At 41.2% G+C, this 16,848-nt stretch overlaps 1 protein-coding gene across 3 annotated transcripts in view; it reads right to left on the bottom strand.

Annotated features, from left to right (window-relative positions):
• The window catches only part of LOC109837090 (protein CTR9 homolog), a 72,510-nt gene continuing 63,159 nt past the window's right edge, over nucleotides 7,498-16,848 (bottom strand). The window contains exons 19-24 of one of the 3 annotated variants that reach the window (XM_020405174.1): nucleotides 16,698-16,805; nucleotides 16,407-16,631; nucleotides 15,559-15,825; nucleotides 15,305-15,376; nucleotides 8,012-8,332; nucleotides 7,498-7,867 (exon numbers count right to left, since the gene is read on the bottom strand). In XM_020405174.1, coding sequence (XP_020260763.1) covers nucleotides 7,766-7,867; nucleotides 8,012-8,332; nucleotides 15,305-15,376; nucleotides 15,559-15,825; nucleotides 16,407-16,631; nucleotides 16,698-16,805 — 1,095 coding nt within the window. In that variant the 3' untranslated portion in view covers nucleotides 7,498-7,765. Of the gene's footprint in view, nucleotides 7,868-8,011; nucleotides 8,333-15,304; nucleotides 15,384-15,558; nucleotides 15,826-16,406; nucleotides 16,632-16,697; nucleotides 16,806-16,848 lie in introns of those variants that run through there. The other 2 variants (XM_020405175.1, XM_020405177.1) reach the window with 2 other exon arrangements.

The raw sequence follows: 16,848 nt of genomic DNA, 5'->3' as shown, positions 1-16,848 counted from the left end.
TATCTCATCTCTTTAGCAAATGGAAGAAGTGAACACCGCATCGGCACCAATGTATTTTATGCAAAGTTGATACACTGCCCGTCATTATCTAGAAACGGCCCCCAAAGGACATGTCTACGATGCGCGGGTCATAATATGAAGCTCCGATAATGAAGCCACAAATAAGGTTCAATGCATATGATAGGGTTCCGATCATTCAATTCAAACTGCTGACAAATCATCTCGGGCCAATGTCATTATCGCGGCTTTCCCGAAATCACCGCCTTCTTTCCTCATCGGCTTCTTCAATAATTCTTTAAAAATAGGTGTACGATTATTATCGCTCACGCCACTCATTTATTTATCTGAATGCCCTCCTTCTTGGCAAATCTGTGAATTCGGTGAATATCATCCAATACGCGAAACACAATCTTTTATTCTCCAATCATGGATATGAGCATTCCTATCAGGATTTAAAATTTGAATTCAAGCAATTCAATTTGCTATTTGCCATTGCTCAAGGATGTGCGTGGTATATTGAGAAAGCGTGTTGAATAAGTGTCTCTGTACGGCTTTAGTGTCTTTCAGTCTAATTTATATTCGACTTATCAATTAAATCTCGGAAGAATAATCACAAATTGCCGGTAATTCTCAAGTGTGTTTATTCATCTAGCCCTACAAGAAAATATATAGTTCGAAAGAGGTTAAAATATTTAAATATATTCTGGGTCAAATTAAACGCTATATTTAACAAGTTTATTGAACAACAAAATGTAACATCATGGCTTATCAACAAAAATATAATTCAGAAAGAAGTTAACAAATTAAATATCATTGGCAAATTTACTTACGAAGTTAGAGGATATGGCATTTAGAAGACGTAGGCTTTGATTTTGAAGAATTTGGAAGACGGTCGGACTCTTTCCAATTATGTATCGGAACCCATGAGGGCAGACGTCGAGGTTTGGTCGCATGTCCGGAGAGGCGGCGAGTACCACCTGGAGGCTGAGCTCGAACGAATGCCATCGGAGGGCGTGGTAATGACGAAGGCTGAGCTCGACGGCGAGGAGGAGTAGATGGCGCTTGACCGCTGGGCGACCTCGGGCGGCGATCATCGGGAGCTGGATGAGGAGGAGGGGAGGTTGATGGCTAGGCAAGGGACGGGGCGGCGACTTGTATAGGGACGTCGAGGGCTTGGCCGAGCTTTGGGCTGGCAGCGACTTATCGGCTGGGTGTGAGGAGAGGGTGTCCGGTGATGGCGCGATCTGAGCGGAAAGAAGAGAGAAGGTATGGGATTTTGGGGGGATTAGGGAGTTTCAGCACGCGAAGGCTCGAAGGTCTCTTTATGGTTTAAATAAACCGCTTTCCAGATCCCGCAACTCAGATGAACACTACGGAGTCACCGCAGATTCAACTTTCTCCGGAACATAAATATCATATAGCGTATATATATTACCTGATTAGTACGTAGTAATAATGTATATTAGGTAAAACAGAGCCTGAGCTCGAGCGCAGGAAAATTTCCTGGCTGCGTCGATTAAGCTTGACGTGGCTTGCATGGATTGGAGCAGAATTCGGCTGAGGAATTAATCGCCTGAGGGTTTTTTCTCAAACTTCCTTTTCTTGGTCACAGGTCAGCGGAGCTTACTCCCAAGTCAGTTTGTCTCTCCACCATGCTCCTCCTCGTTCCTCCCCTCGATTTCTTCCCATTTTTTTCTCCAGGGTCCTTCACAACTCATTTCGAGCGGCTGAGGGGAATTAATCGGACGCGAAGCCCTCGAAGTTAGCTCGCCGTCAGAAGACCCTCGAAGAGCTCGCGTCGAAACCTCGACGAGCTCCCGACGTCGAAGCCCCTCTACGAGCTCGACCGTCCGAAGTACCCTCGACGATGGTTGTTTCTGTACAATTTTCTGACTGGCCCCGGGGTATCTAGAGCAATGAAGTCCTTCAGGAGGTGCGATTGCCTTCGAATGATTTGGCTACAGAAGTAAACAATTTACAAAGAACTGAGCCCCCTTGCCTCTACATCCATGGCCTCGAATCGCTGATCAAGATGAAGAAGACCAGTTGTTTGTGGCAACCTGCTTCTCAACTCAGAGTTCTTCAGAAGGTTGGCTGATCGATAGTGGTTGTACTAACCACATGACTTTTGACAAAGCCCTTTTCAAGGATTTGCAGCTCGACAGAGCCACAAAGGTGAAGATTGGGAATGGTGATTATATTGCTGCAAAAGGAAGAGGGACCGTTGCACTTACAACAAGATCAGGTACAAAGTCAATTTCAGATGTTTTGTATGTGCCTGATATTTCTCAAAACTTGTTGAGTGTGAGTCAGTTGATAGAAAAAGGATTCAAAGTATCCTTTGAGGATAAGCATTGTCTTATTTTTGACACCAAAGGCCAGGAGATTTTTAGGATCAAAATGAGAGGTAAAAGTTTCTCATTTGATCCAACAAAGGAGGAACAGATAGCCTATTGCAATAAGGCCAGCACCACGGAAATCTGGCACAAGAGACTTGGTCATTGTCATCTTTAAAGAATGCTGAAAATGAAGAGGGAGGACATGGCAAGAGATTTACCGGAGCTTGTTGATCGTTTGCCAAATTGTAATGCTTGTCAGTTTGGTAAACAAAACAGGATTCCATTTCCCAAGTCAACTTGGAGAGCCTCTCAGAAGCTGCAGCTAATTCATACAGATGTTGGAGGTCCTCAAAGAACACCATCTTTACAAGGTAACCTATACTACATTCTTTTTATTGATGATTTTACAAGAATGTGTTGGATTTTTTTCATGAAATTCAAGTCAGAAGTGGCTGGAGTATTTTGGAGGTTCAAGAGAATGGTGGAAAATCAGAGTGGCTACATGATTCAAGCTCTCAGGTCTGACAATGGAAAGGAGTACACTTCAGCTAAATTCAATTCATTTTGTGAAGAAACTGGCATTGAATATCAGCTCACAGCTCCCTATACTCCAGAACAAAATGGAGTTAGTGAAAGAAGAAATAGATCATTGATGGAGATGGTTAGATGTATGTTGCATGAGAAGGAGTTGCCAAAAGAGTTTTGGGCAGAAGCAGCCAATACAGCAGTCTTTCTGCAAAATCGCCTTCCCACCAAGGTTGTGGAAGATAAAACTCTATTTGAGGTTTGGTATGGATATAAACCTTCGCTAAGCTTCCTTAAAGTGTTTGGTTGTATATGTTTCACTCATGTTCCTCAGGTGAAATGTGACAAGCTTGATAAGAAGGCAATTCCAGGCATCTTTGTGGGTTATAGTTCAGTTTCAAAAGCCTACAAGGTGTATCATCCACAAACAAGAAAGATGACTATCACTAGAGATGTTCACTTCAACGAAGATGAGCAATGTGATTGGAAGAATTTACAAAAAATGAGTGGGTCCACACCAAATCTAAAAGTTAATTGTCCTGATGAGCAACAATGGCAAAATGAGTTGGAAGATGACCCTCCAGTTAGAGGAACAAGGCATCTTTCAGAAATTTATCAGAGGTGTAATGTGGCAATATGTGAACCAGCTAGTCATGAAGAAGCACTCAAAGATCCAAAATGGAAGAAAGCAATGGAGGAAGAGTTGTTGATGATTCAGAAAAATAAAACTCGGGAGCTGGTTGATAGGCCTGAAGACAGAAAAGTCATTGGCGTGAAATGGGTCTACAGAACAAAGCTTAATGCTGATAGCTCCATCAACAAATACAAGGCCAGGCTTGTAGTTAAAGGGTATGCACAAATTTATGGTGTTGATTATTCTGACACATTTGCACCTGTTGCCAGATTAGACACAATCAGGCTTCTGCTAGCAATGGCTGCACAAAAAGGTTGGGAAGTGTTCTAGTTAGACGTTAAATCAGCATTCTTGAATGGCGTGCTACAAGAAGAAATATATGTTGAGCAGCCAGGAGGATTTGTGAAGCAGGGTGAAGAAGATAAAGTCTACTTGCTCAAAAAGGCTCTATATGGCTTAAAACAAGCACCGCGAGCCTGGTACAGCAAAATAGATGAAAATTTGTTGGACCTTGGCTTTGTAAAAAAGCTTGTCAGAATCCACTCTTTATGTAAAACAGAAGGGAAATGATTTTCTTATAGTTTCCCTTTAAAAAAGCTTGTCAGAATCCACTCTTTATGTAAAACAGAAGGGAAATGATTTTCTTATAGTTTCCCTTTATGTTGATGATCTTTTGGTGACAGGAAATAATACAAGGCTGGTTGAAGAGTTCAAACAAGAAATGATGCAGATTTTTGAAATGACAGACCTTGGTCTTATGACCTATATTCTTGGAATGGAGATCCAACAAAGGAGAAATGAAGTGTTCATCTACAAGAAGAAGTACGCAATGGAGATATTGAAGAAATTTCATATGGAGGGGTGCAAAGCAATAAACACACCAATGAATCAAAAAGAGAAGCTGAGCAAGGAGGATGGTTCAGATAAAGTTGATGAAGCTTATTATAGAAGCTTGATTGGATGTCTGATGTACCTCACCGCGACAAGGCCAGATATTCTATTTGTTGTAAGTCTTTTATCTCGTTTTATGCATTGTGCTAGTGAAATGCATTTAAGAGCAGCAAAAAGAATTTTAAGGTACATCAAAGGTACTGTTGATTATGGTGTAAAGTTTGAGAAATGTCAAAATTTCAAGTTAAGTGGGTTCTCAGATAGTGACTGGGCTGGATCCATTGATGATATGAAGAGTACTTCAGGGTATTGTTTCAGCCTAGGTTCTGGAGTTTTCTCATGGAGTTCAAAGAAGCAAGAGATTGTGGCACAATCCACTGCTGAGGCAGAATTTATAGCAGCAACAGCAGCCGTAAATCAAGCTTTGTGGTTGAGGAAGATTTTCTGTGATTTACACATAGAACAGAAGGATGGCACAAAGATTTTTGTTGATAATCAGGCAGCAATTGCAATCTCAAACAATCCAGTGTTTCATGGGAAGACTAAGCATTTCAACATCAAACTTTACTTCTTGAGGGAGGTGCAGCAGAATGGAGAAGTATTTTTAGTCTATTGCAAGTCTGAAGATCAGTTGGCAGATTTGTTTACAAAACCGCTTCCAGCCAACAAGTTCGAGTCTTTAAGGAAGAAAATTGGAGTTTGCAGTCCTTAAAGCAAGGAGGAGTGTTAGATATTTGCTTTAAAGATCTGCACATATGTTATATATTGTTTCATATTTCTGTTTTGAACTAGTCTTCCAGTCAGTTAGTTGTTGCTAGTCTTTAGGATCAAGTTTGCTATTCTTTAGGAGTAAGCCAGTAGTGGTTTAGTGGCTTATAACGTGGTTGTTATGACTCTTAAGAATTTTTTTTATGTTTTTTGAGTACTATAACTGTAGAAGATCTCTGATGAATAAAGAATAAATTCAACCTTTGCAGAATATCCTGATATTGTTATCTTCTTCCTTTAAACTTATTTTTTGTTTCAGCCTTCAACCTTTAAGTTCTCTGTTTTTCCTTCTCTTTTAAACCAACAGATCCAACATGAGTTTGAGGATGACTGTTGATAATAGTGTATTATAGTGGGTTTTAGTCTCACATTGGTTGTGAGAACACACCTCAACCTCCTCTAATTGTATAAATATATGTGTACACTCAATATTCAACTCAAGGAAAATTTACCCAAGATTCTCTCGCTCTCTTACTTTAACATAAACATTTTCTTATAAGTTATAACCTTATTCTTATGCTCTATTATTCCGTTACATGAATATAAGCCAAGGTCCTTTCTTTTAATTAAAAAACATCCCCTCAATAGAAGATGTTACTTCTATCTAAGTTCTCCACTTAGATCATGTCACACCTCAGGCTCGTAGGCCCGTTGGCGCGTACAAGTCGTGGGACCCATCGAGTGTAAAGCACTGTTTGGCTTAAATCACTGTCAAATTTGTTTAGCCGATGTTACACTTGAGTCTTTAGCCTCACTATATAAACCTTTAAATATCTTATTCCCTCACCGATGTGGGACTATTACTTTGGGTCGGTGAGATGTCACATTTACCCCACCTTACAAAGGCGACGTCCTCGTCGCGGCATGACAATTAGCACATCCCAAGCTACCAAACGATGTTGACTCCAGAGGTAGCTCCTATGGGCTCTAGAGGTGGCTCCCACCACACTACACGGTGTAGTACTTAGCCCCACATAACACTTAGTTCCACACTTCCGGCTGGCAACTGCTCTGATACCATTTGTCACGTCCCGAGCCCGCAGGCCCGTTGGTGCGTGCAAGCCGTAGGACCCATCGAGTGTAACGCACTGTTTGGCTCAAATCACTGCCAAAATTGACTAGCGGATGTTACACTTTAGTCTTTAGCTTCACTATATAAACCTTTAAATATCTTATTCCCTCACCGATGTGGGACTATAACTTTGAGTCGGTGGGATGTCATAGATTAAGAATCAATTGAGTGTCATATTCAAATATAAGGACATCAAAGATCACATATGTATTAATGAGTCCAACATGATTTACTGATTGAAAAGAAGGATTCGGTATCTCCTTACAAAAGGGCAAAAAAAAACCCCCCTTAATCCACCAAAATTTACATGCTCTTTGCTATAAACCTAGCATGAATCATAATGAAAAACACGCAGGTGCAGCATAAAAATATAGTATAAAATGATCCATGGGGTTATGTAGAAGACCATGAATTTTAAACGAGGAGAGATATTACCTTATTCGACTACAAGGACAGAGAATTGACAGGATAATCGCTAAATGACCAATACTTTATTTGATTTTAATAGAAATTTGTTTTGGTTTAAATAGAAAATAAAGGGAACCAAGAAGAGGAGGACAAGAAAAAGCCGCTGAGAACGTTCTAGGGAATGCTTAAAATATGATACATGGTTGACACGTATCTGAAGGTCCTATAATTTTCAAATTCAAGGGACACAACTTCCCACGAGTCCTATATAGCCAAATTAATAGGATTATTTATGTCACGTGCCATATAGTGTAATTATATAGATGATCCCATCCTCGATCTACATCTACACAGATGACCTGAGATTAATGAACGAGGGTACACAGTTGATAAAAGCAATCTTAAGGGCTACTATGCGTACTCTTGTAGTCTCAGTTAGTAATCTCAGGATTATTCAAGATTCAAGTTCAAGGTGTTGACTGATCATTATTTCTATTTCTTTCCTTTTTTTCCATGAAAATTGTGTGTGCCTAATCACCTATTAATCTTACAAAATTTCCTAATTATCTTAACAAATATTTGTATTTGTTTTCATTTATAAATCTCTTTCTAGTTTATAATTCAATTTATTTTCAAAATAATAGTACTGTTTAATATGACTAACTTATTGTTAAAAGAATAAATAATTTCGACACAAAAACTATTCTCATGTACAGCTCACTGGGTCCTCATATATTTTTCGAATAGTACATCAATCCGAACAGGGTAGAGAGTAGATACCTTTTGCAAATTTCCTACAAACTGGCACTCTCATTTGGGAGATCACACTGGACGGACGAAAACAGATTTCATAAGTTTATACAAAATTTTATTGAAAGAGGGTAACTTCACATGAGACTGTCTCCTACGTTCAGATAATTTCATGTCTAATTGCAAAGGGAGTAAACAAGTCAAGCTGCTGACTAAAGAGAGCAGTATATCTATTCAACTATTCAACAAGATACAACAAGTCTCAGATATCTCACATGCATATAAATACACAGTTCTAGTCATCGTCTTCTTCATCGCCAGGCTCCTTCTTTACTTTCATCCCTTTAATGTTCCTCGTCACTTCCTGCTTAATTCTCTTCATGTCAAGGTGACCTTCAGTTTTGGATGTGGCTTTGATGGTTGATCATCTTCATCACCAAACTCTGCCAAGGACCGTTTCTTGCGATTTGAAGGTGCTCCCTTGGAAAAGCCAAGTAGATGAACATTTTCAGTGAAGTTGCAGTACAAACCGATTTCTAGAGTTAGTATATGGATTTCGAGAAAATATACTGCCACAGCATATATTTCTTATTTACTATTAGGAAGCAAGAGAATATGTACTACCATGTCTTCTTCAGCATCAGAATCTTCAAGACCAGCAGCAACAGAATTATCACGTGCTGTGTCTGCTCCATCCTCCTCCTGATAGTTCATCATATTAGCATCTCCTTCATCCACTGCTTTAGGCTCATTCCCCATTTCAGCTTCTTGCTCTTGTTCTTGTTCTTGTTCATGTTCAAACCGTGTCTTACTCTTCTTACCCCTCTTTGTCCTTTTCCCTCCCTTCCTCCTCCTCTTCCCACCAACTCCACTCTCGTCGTGCTCAACCTTGGTTCTTTCTTTCAGCTTACTGCTTGCTTTGCTAGCAAAAATCTTCAATTGTTCCTGCAAAAGAAGAATTGAGATCACAAGGTGAATATATGAAACTTGAGATATATACACACTTGAAAGAGGTGCCATAAATTTCATGGACTGCCAGTACCAAGTACAAAGAAAACAACACTGTGAAAAGATCCAAATTCTATTGACATGTTATGGATCTTTTTCATGCAAGAAGTAATAATTCAATATAAATACATATTACCATAAAAGAACTCAGTACCAGAATGGTAGAAACAAAGAACATAAACTATGGGATAGCGAGTGAGGTTTCTAGACTATAGCTTGCCAAGTTCTATGACAACCTACCGTTATGTGAAGGTTCAGAATGAAATCTTTTTCCAGTGTCTTGGGTTCAGTTTCACTTTTAATGAGATTTTCCGTGTTTGATTGGGAGCATAATCATATCTGCTTAATTTATTTTGATGTTTTATATTATTTTATTTTTTAGCACCTGAATGATGGAGGAAACATGAAAGATGTCACTCCCACAACAAAGGTATGTTAAAAATCCTACACTTTGCGAGAGACCCACTTTTTCCTAGTAATAAGCCAACCTCTCTAAGTTCCACCAAGCGACATGAGATGATGCCTGATAATATCATATGCAAGTTATGAAAATTTTGAGATATACACAATAGGTAGCAACCTAAATAACAATTCTTAGGTTTAACATGGCAAGGTGGGAAATTAGCCACCATCTCATCTTTAAATCAGAAGAGAATTTGCTGTCTGTTGCTTCTGTCTTCCGCAAGGTTACAATAATATATGAGGATATTAATCAACTGTTGAAGTATGAGCACAGCATGATTTCATAGATATAGAGAAAACCCGGGACTGACTGTGATCAAATTCTGGCATTTTCCAGTCTACCCAATTTTACTCACAGCAATATTGAACAGAGCAGGATTATATAACTTCAAAGTTTCAAGATAATTGTGCAAACGTAGCCTTGAAACCTATGATAAAACTGTGAACACGCACGTGATGTGGGGTCTACCACGTAAATGAGTTCCGTGCGTGGATTCGTTTCTGAAGCCGGCCCACGAACCGCAAATCACGCCTATATATAGGAATTGTTTATTAGGTTTTCGAGTGTGCAAGAGCAGGAGGGCGTGAAAGGAGTTTTCGGCTTGGTGTCTTTGGCGGCTTCGTGCAAACAAGAAAAAGCCGACAGAGGAGCAGTGCAGGGAGTTATTTGGTGCATGAGGATTTCCTGTGCCGCTTTTGTTTTGCTATTTTGAGAGAGTTTATTGTGAGTGATTTAAGAGTTTGTTTGAGGGTTTAGATTGTGAGTGATTGTAAACCCTAGCTGTATTCTCTCCCTCTATTAGTAGATCTTCCCCCTCCTTGCCCCGTGGACGTAGGCAATTTGCCGAACCACGTAAAAATTGATTGTACTGCTTTTGTGTGATTTGTAATAGCTTTTAGGATCCCTCGACAGGTCAGTCCTAGAACTGATGAGAGGAAGAGCCGATATCTCACTTGGTTGAGATATCCGCTTCAGATTCTTGTCTCCCTGGTGAGACGGGAATTCTTATTGCGATCTGACTCTCTTGTTGTGCTGCCGAAATTTCCGCTGCGCGCAACAAGTGATATCAGAGCCCAGATTTCAGATCTAGGGTGTTTTGGATTTGGTGGAGGAAGATTCTTGTGTGAAGCTTAGTTCTTGGAGTTCTCGGCTTCGGTGGAGATAGCATTAGGAGTTGCCGTTGGAGATTTCGCTTTCCTCGTGTGGATAGGAGATCTATTTGGAATCCAATCTAGTGTTCAGTTGGGTGGTTCCTAATTTCTATCAAATTTGTTCTTTTTCTATAATTTTGGAGTTAGTTTGCAATGGGAGAAGAAGGTGAAAGCAGCAAATCGACGGCGAGTACAATACAAGTTGGTTTTCAGAACACTAAAATTAGTGTGGTGAAGTATGACGGCAAAATCAACTTTGGTTTGTGGATGAGCGACGTACAGAATGCGCTCAATGCTCAGAACTTGGAAGAGACCATCATGGTCCACGAGAGGCCACCTAAATATGATGAGGCGATATGGGAGAAAATGAATAGGAACGCTTGTGGGGTGATCAGGTCCTGTTTGGAACAGGAGCTGAAATATGATGTGATTGGGGTGACGTCTGTGATGAAGATGTGGGAAATTCTCAACAATAAGTACCTCACGAAGAGTGTTGAGAACAGGTTGCACTTGCTGCGAAGACTCTTTAGATTTCAGATGTCCAGAGGCACCTCGCTAGCAGCTCATGTGAACAACTATACGAAGTTGTTGTCGGACTTGACGAATGTTAATGAGAAGATATCGGATGAGTACAAGACGATTATTTTATTGGGCTCCTTACCGGATGAGGAGTATGATACCTTCGTGCTCACTTTGTTGAACGATAGATCTTCTATCAGCTATAGTGAAGTGACTAACGCTTTGACAAATTACGATTTGAGGAGGAAGGATAAAGAGACTTCCCGCGCTAGTACTTCAGGAGAGGCCTTGTCGACGAGAGGTAGAAGCCCATATCCGAAAGGTGGTAACAGAGGGAGGTCAAAGTCTAGAGGCCGCCACCAATTAACAAAGAACCAATGTGCATTCTGCAAGGAGCAGGGACATTGGAAGAGAGACTGCCCGAAGCTCAAGGAGAAAGAGAATGGCAAGAAAAAGGGCCCGAAGGCCAATGAGGTGAACATTGCGAAAGGCGATGATTCCGATGATTCGTGCTTTTCTCTACTGATTACTCCGGAGGTGAACCATGTGGATGCATCAGATTGGATGCTTGATTCCGGCGCTACTTTTCATGTGACCCCTAGGCGAGACTGGTTTGCATCTTTTGAGAAAGTCGACGGGGGCGTTGTTGTCATGGGAAATGATCAATCCTGTGGCGTTTGTGGGATAGGTACCGTGCGGATTAGGATGCACGATGGAGTAGTCCGTGAGTTGAAGGAGGTGAGATTTGTTCCTCAACTGAAGAAAAATCTTATCTCAGTTGGAGCTTTGGAGGCGAAGGGATTCAAGGTGACTTTCGAAAACGCTGTAGCGAAGGTTACTAAGGGATCATTGGTGGTGATGAGGGGAGTCCGCAATCGGAATTTGTATTATCTGAAGGGAAGCACCGAGATTGGCCAGGTTGCTTCGGCTATTTCAGAAGCGGACATGAGCAGACTTTGGCATTATAGATTGGGGCACACAGATGAAAAATCACTGCAGGCATTGTGCAAGCAGGGGCTATTGAAGGGAGCCAAGAGTGGGAAGATTGAGTTCTGTGAGCACTGTGTTCTTGGCAAGAAGACGAAGGTGAAATTCGGGACTGCCATTCATCAGACGAGGGGCATCCTGGACTACATGCACACAGACGTTTGGGGTCCTACCAAGACTGCATCACTTGGTGGTAGACATTGGTTCGTTACTTTTGTAGATGACTATTCTAGACGATGTTGGGTGTACACCATGATGAAGAAGAGTGAAGTCCTAGATTTGTTTGTGGAGTGGAAGAAGAGATTGGAACTGCAGACTGGGAGAAAGATCAAGACGTTGCGATCCGATAACGATGGTGAGTATACTTCAGACCCCTTTTTGCAGCTATGTCGAGACGAGGGCATAGAGAGACACTTCACGGTTAGTCATACACCGCAGCAGAATGGGGTGGCAGAGAGATTGAATCGGTTTTTACTAGAGAAGATCCGATGCTTATTATCGCAGAGTGGTTTGGAGAAGATCTTTTGGGCTGAGGCACTTACATATGCGAGCCACCTCATTAATAGGCTGTCTTCATCTGCGATTGAGGGGAAAACCCCTATGGAGAAGTGGTCGGGAAAGCCAGCACACGATTATGACCAGCTCAAGGTATTTGGGTGCCTTGCATATTATCATGTTAAAACTGATAAATTGGAACCTCGAGCTAGGAAGGCCATATTTGTAGGATTCAAGCGTGGTGTCAAAGGATACAAGCTTTGGGATCCGGTGGATAAGAAGATTGTACTGAGTAGGGACGTAACATTCGATGAGGCTTCTATCTTGAAGCTTCCCAGCTCTCATCAGGTGGAGAGCGACCCAACGAAGGAGATATCGCAGGTAGTGGAGATTGATGCAGCTCCACATTGTCCAGATGGTGCAGTATCCATGCAGGTGCCGACTGAGGTGACGTTAGGCGAGCACGACGGTGATACGGAGGATACGGGTACTAATGTGCAGGATCAGGAACCGACGGCTCAGGTTCAGGATTCAATTGCGGTTCGGAGACAGAGGAGAAATATACAGATGCCAGCACGGTATGCCGACACAGTTGCGTATGCACTTCCGGTGGAGAGTATCGATGAGTTAGTGCCTACTACATTCAGAGAGGCCGAGCAGAGTTCGGAGGCTGATTCGTGGCAGGTGGCTATGCAGGAGGAGATGGAATCTCTTCATAAGAACGATACATGGGAGCTTGTTGAGCTTCCAAAGGGGCGGAAGGCAATCTACTACATTCAGAGAGGCCGAGTAGAGTTCGGAGGCTGATTCGTGGCAGGTGGCTATGCAGGAGGAGATGGAATCTCTTCATAAGAACGATACATGGGAGCTTGTTGAGCTTCCAAAGGAGCGGAAGGTAATTAGTTGCAAGTGGGTATACACGAAGAAGGAGGGCATTGAAGGCACTCCATTAAGATTCAAGGCTAGGTTGGTTGCGAAGGGCTATGCACAGGAGGAAGGTATTGACTATAATGAGGTTTTCTCTCCGGTGGTGAAGCATTCTTCGATTCGGATTTTGCTAGCTTTGGTGGCACAGTATGGTTTGGAGTTAGATCAGTTGGATGTGAAGACGGCATTTCTTCATGGTGATCTTGATGAAGAAATATATATGACTCAGCCATTGGGATTCCGAGCTGCAGGGAAAGATAAGTTGGTTTGCAAACTGAAGAAATCGCTATACGGTTTTTTATGATTGGTCATTCGTACACTCGGAGCCAGTTTGATCCTTGCGTATATTTTCGCAAGTTAAAAGGAGGTGCGTACATTTATTTGTTGCTCTATGTCGATGACATGTTGGTTGCCTCTATTTCCAGGTCGGCTATAGATGAATTGAAAGTTCAGCTGTCAAATGAGTTTGAGATGAAGGACTTGGGCGAGGCAAAGCACATTTTAGGGATGGAGATTGGCAGAGACAAGAAAAAGGGCAGAATTTGTTTGACACAGGTGGCTTATTTGAAGAAGGTTCTACAGCGATTCCATGTTAGCATGGATACGAAGCCAGTTAGTGTACCATTGGGAGCCCATTTGAAGCTTTCAGCTGGTCTTTCACCAAAGTCAATTGAAGATAGAGAGTTAATGTCGAAGACTTCATATGCGAGTGCGGTTGGGAGCTTGATGTACGCGATGGTATGTATAAGGCCAGATTTGTCACAGGCGGTAAGCATGGTATCGAGATACATGCACGATCCAGGAGTGGGTCATTGAGATGCCGTGAAATGGATTTTGAGGTACATTCGAGGTACGCTCAATGTTGGTTTGGTTTATGAGCGGGACACTAAATGTGGGCAGTTATGCATTGGTTATGTTGATTCGGATTATGCCGGGGATTTGGATAAGCGCCGGTCTACTACGGGATATGTGTTCACTTTGACCCGTGCGCCGGTGTGTTGGAGATGCACCTTACAGTCGACGGTGGCTTTGTCTACGACGGAGGCAGAGTATATGGCAGTTACGGAGGCTGTGAAGGAGGCTATTTGGCTTCGAGGACTTTTGGAGGAACTTGGTATATCGCAGAGGTCCGTCACTATTCATTGTGATAGCATGAGTGCTATCTATTTGGCGAAGAATCAGGTTTTTCATACGAGGTTTTTGATGGGGGTGAGATTGTTTGGACTCTCGTTCGGGTTCTCGACTTGTTGCGGATTGAGTTCGTACTAGCCACAACAAGTGGGATATTTGGATGTTTTGGTGTCGGCTCAGTTTTGGGAAAACTTCACCGAGGTGGAGAATTGTGAACACGCACGTGATGTGGGGTCTACCACGTAAATGAGTTCCGTGCGTGGATTCGTTTCTGAAGCCGGCCCACGAAACGCAAATCACGCCTATATATAGGAATTGTTTATTAGGTTTTCGAGTGTGCAAGAGCAGGAGGGCGTGAAAGGAGTTTTCGGCTTGGTGTCTTTGGCGGCTTCGTGCAAACAAGAAAAAGCCGACAGAGGAGCAGTGCAGGGAGTTATTTGGTGCATGAGGATTTCCTGTGCCGCTTTTGTTTTGCTATTTTGAGAGAGTTTATTGTGAGGGATTTGAGAGTTTGTTTGAGGGTTTAGATTGTGAGTGATTGTAAACCCTAGTTGTATTCTCTCCCTCTATTAGTAGATCTCCCCCCTCCTTGCCCCGTGGACGTAGGCAATTTGCCGAACCACGTAAAAATTGATTGTACTGCTTTTGTGTGATTTGTAATAGCTTTTAGGATCCCTCGACAGGTCAGTCCTAGAACTGATGAGAGGAAGAGCCGATATCTCACTTGGTTGAGATATCCGCTTCAGATTCTTGTCTCCTTGGTGAGACGGGAATTCTTATTGCGATCTGACTCTCTTGTTGTGCTGCCGAAGTGCTGCCGAAATTTCCGCTGCGCGCAACAAAAACTGCTCAATAAACTTCCTTAAGATTCAGATCCATCTCAAAATGCCGTAATGACAATGCATGCATTCATCAAGCCTGCCTGCAGTAGCCTCTACATCAACAGGATGGATATGATCTCTAGAGATATTGCATTTTTTAGGCTTTAATGAAAAGTAAGGACTCCTATCAAAAAAATAAAGTTTAAGAACTATCAATTCTATATTTTTTTGCATGAATGTAATACAAAAAAAAAAGAAAGAAAAAAAAGAAACAAAGGAATAGACAGAACATTACACCATTTCAAGATTTACTTGATGAGTAAATCATGCTAGATTTTCAGCATATATAGAGCCATAAAAATCTGACTGCATTTTTTCTAAGAGAAGAAAGTCAGATTAGTAGATAAAATGAAACCTGAATACGTTTAAGATGTTCATCTTGTTGCATAAATTGCTCTAGCTCTTCTTTTCGATTTTTCCTTTCTGCCTGTATTGACACAAAAATAAAATAAAATAGTAATAATAAATAAATAAATCAGGGGACGATATAGCCATTCGAAGTGGTACATTGGCATACATGCTAGAAATATTGGCATACATGTTAACTTATTACTAGTAAGAAATTATGACTTATATAAAGGCCTAAGTATGAGTAATTTAATGTCTTGCCTGAATTTTTTTTTGTTCTTCAGCCTTGCGTTGAGCCTCCTCAGCCAATTTAAGCTGACGAGCAACCTCTAATCTCTGACGCTTTTGCTGCTCTTCACACTCAGCTGCCTCTAAATGAACCTTCGCAGCATCAAGAAGATGTTTGCAATAATCTACATGGATCTTTATCTTCCTCTCGTCAAACCCATGAATGTGGTAGCTCGACGCTGCATACAACTGGCTAAATACACGAATTGCATGTTTCAATTCTGTGACGGTTGTCCACACCTGCCATTAAAATAGAAAGAATAAGCACAAGGAGTAAAGAAGAAAATAGCATAACTACCATCATTTTGCCTGTTTTTCAGAAGCAAAAAAGAAAATGCATATAAAAACCGCTGCAGAAGCATGCAAAAGCATCACCAGCAAATAAACAAATTATAAGAAAACAAATGCTACCAAAAATAGCAAATAAAAAGTAAATCTGAGCATCCAAATTCCGCAAGTGCACAAAAATTCACTCTTCTGGAATCCTATCACAGTTACAGAGTAGAAGGCACCTGAAGCTAAAACATAATGACACACATGCTTACACTTGCAAGAATCCTATCACAGAACCACAGATTACAGGGCAACTGAGGATTTTTTTAATCATCTGAACAATGAGTATACTACAACACAAAGTAGTAAGATCTCAGAAAATCTCCTGTTGAGTAAAGGCCCTCTGAATATAGCGTGGAATGCCAATCTGGGTAATTTGATTTAGGTGTAATTTCATTTTTCAGGGAAAATAGTAATGTTTAACCATCTGATGAAACTATGAAGTGTATGATAATGAAATTGATGTTTAAAGAATAGAAGCATATAACCTCATCCGCAGTTCTCTTCTTCTTTTGTAGTGTAGATGCAGAAAATTTCTGCAAGGCAACCCCCAAATCAAACCGAAGCGTATAATCTGAGGGCGCCAAATGAATAGCTCTTTGCAAAGTTCTTTTACATTCTTTCCACTGTTCAGCCCAATAATGAGTGAAGGCAAAATATAGAAGGATCTCCGTGTCTGTGTTGTAGTAGAACTTCCGCAAGCAATTTTGGTACTGCAAAAGAGCAAATTGTCACACTTAATGCTTCTAACAAAAGAATTCCAGGGTTTTTATAATTACCATTTTCACAGCTAAGACGAAATGTGCTTGAGCAAAATAAACATGGCCCAAATTTACCCACACATCTGGCATCTGAACAAAAATGCTCCCTGATGCAGCTTCTTGCACCTAAATTATAAAAATAAGTAATGTAAAAGAACTAATGAAATTT

Source organism: Asparagus officinalis, chromosome 4, assembly GCF_001876935.1.
Source record: "Asparagus officinalis chromosome 4, Aspof.V1, whole genome shotgun sequence".
NCBI classification, from domain to species: Eukaryota; Viridiplantae; Streptophyta; class Magnoliopsida; order Asparagales; family Asparagaceae; genus Asparagus; species Asparagus officinalis.
This window is presented reverse-complemented; position numbering and strand designations above follow the sequence as displayed.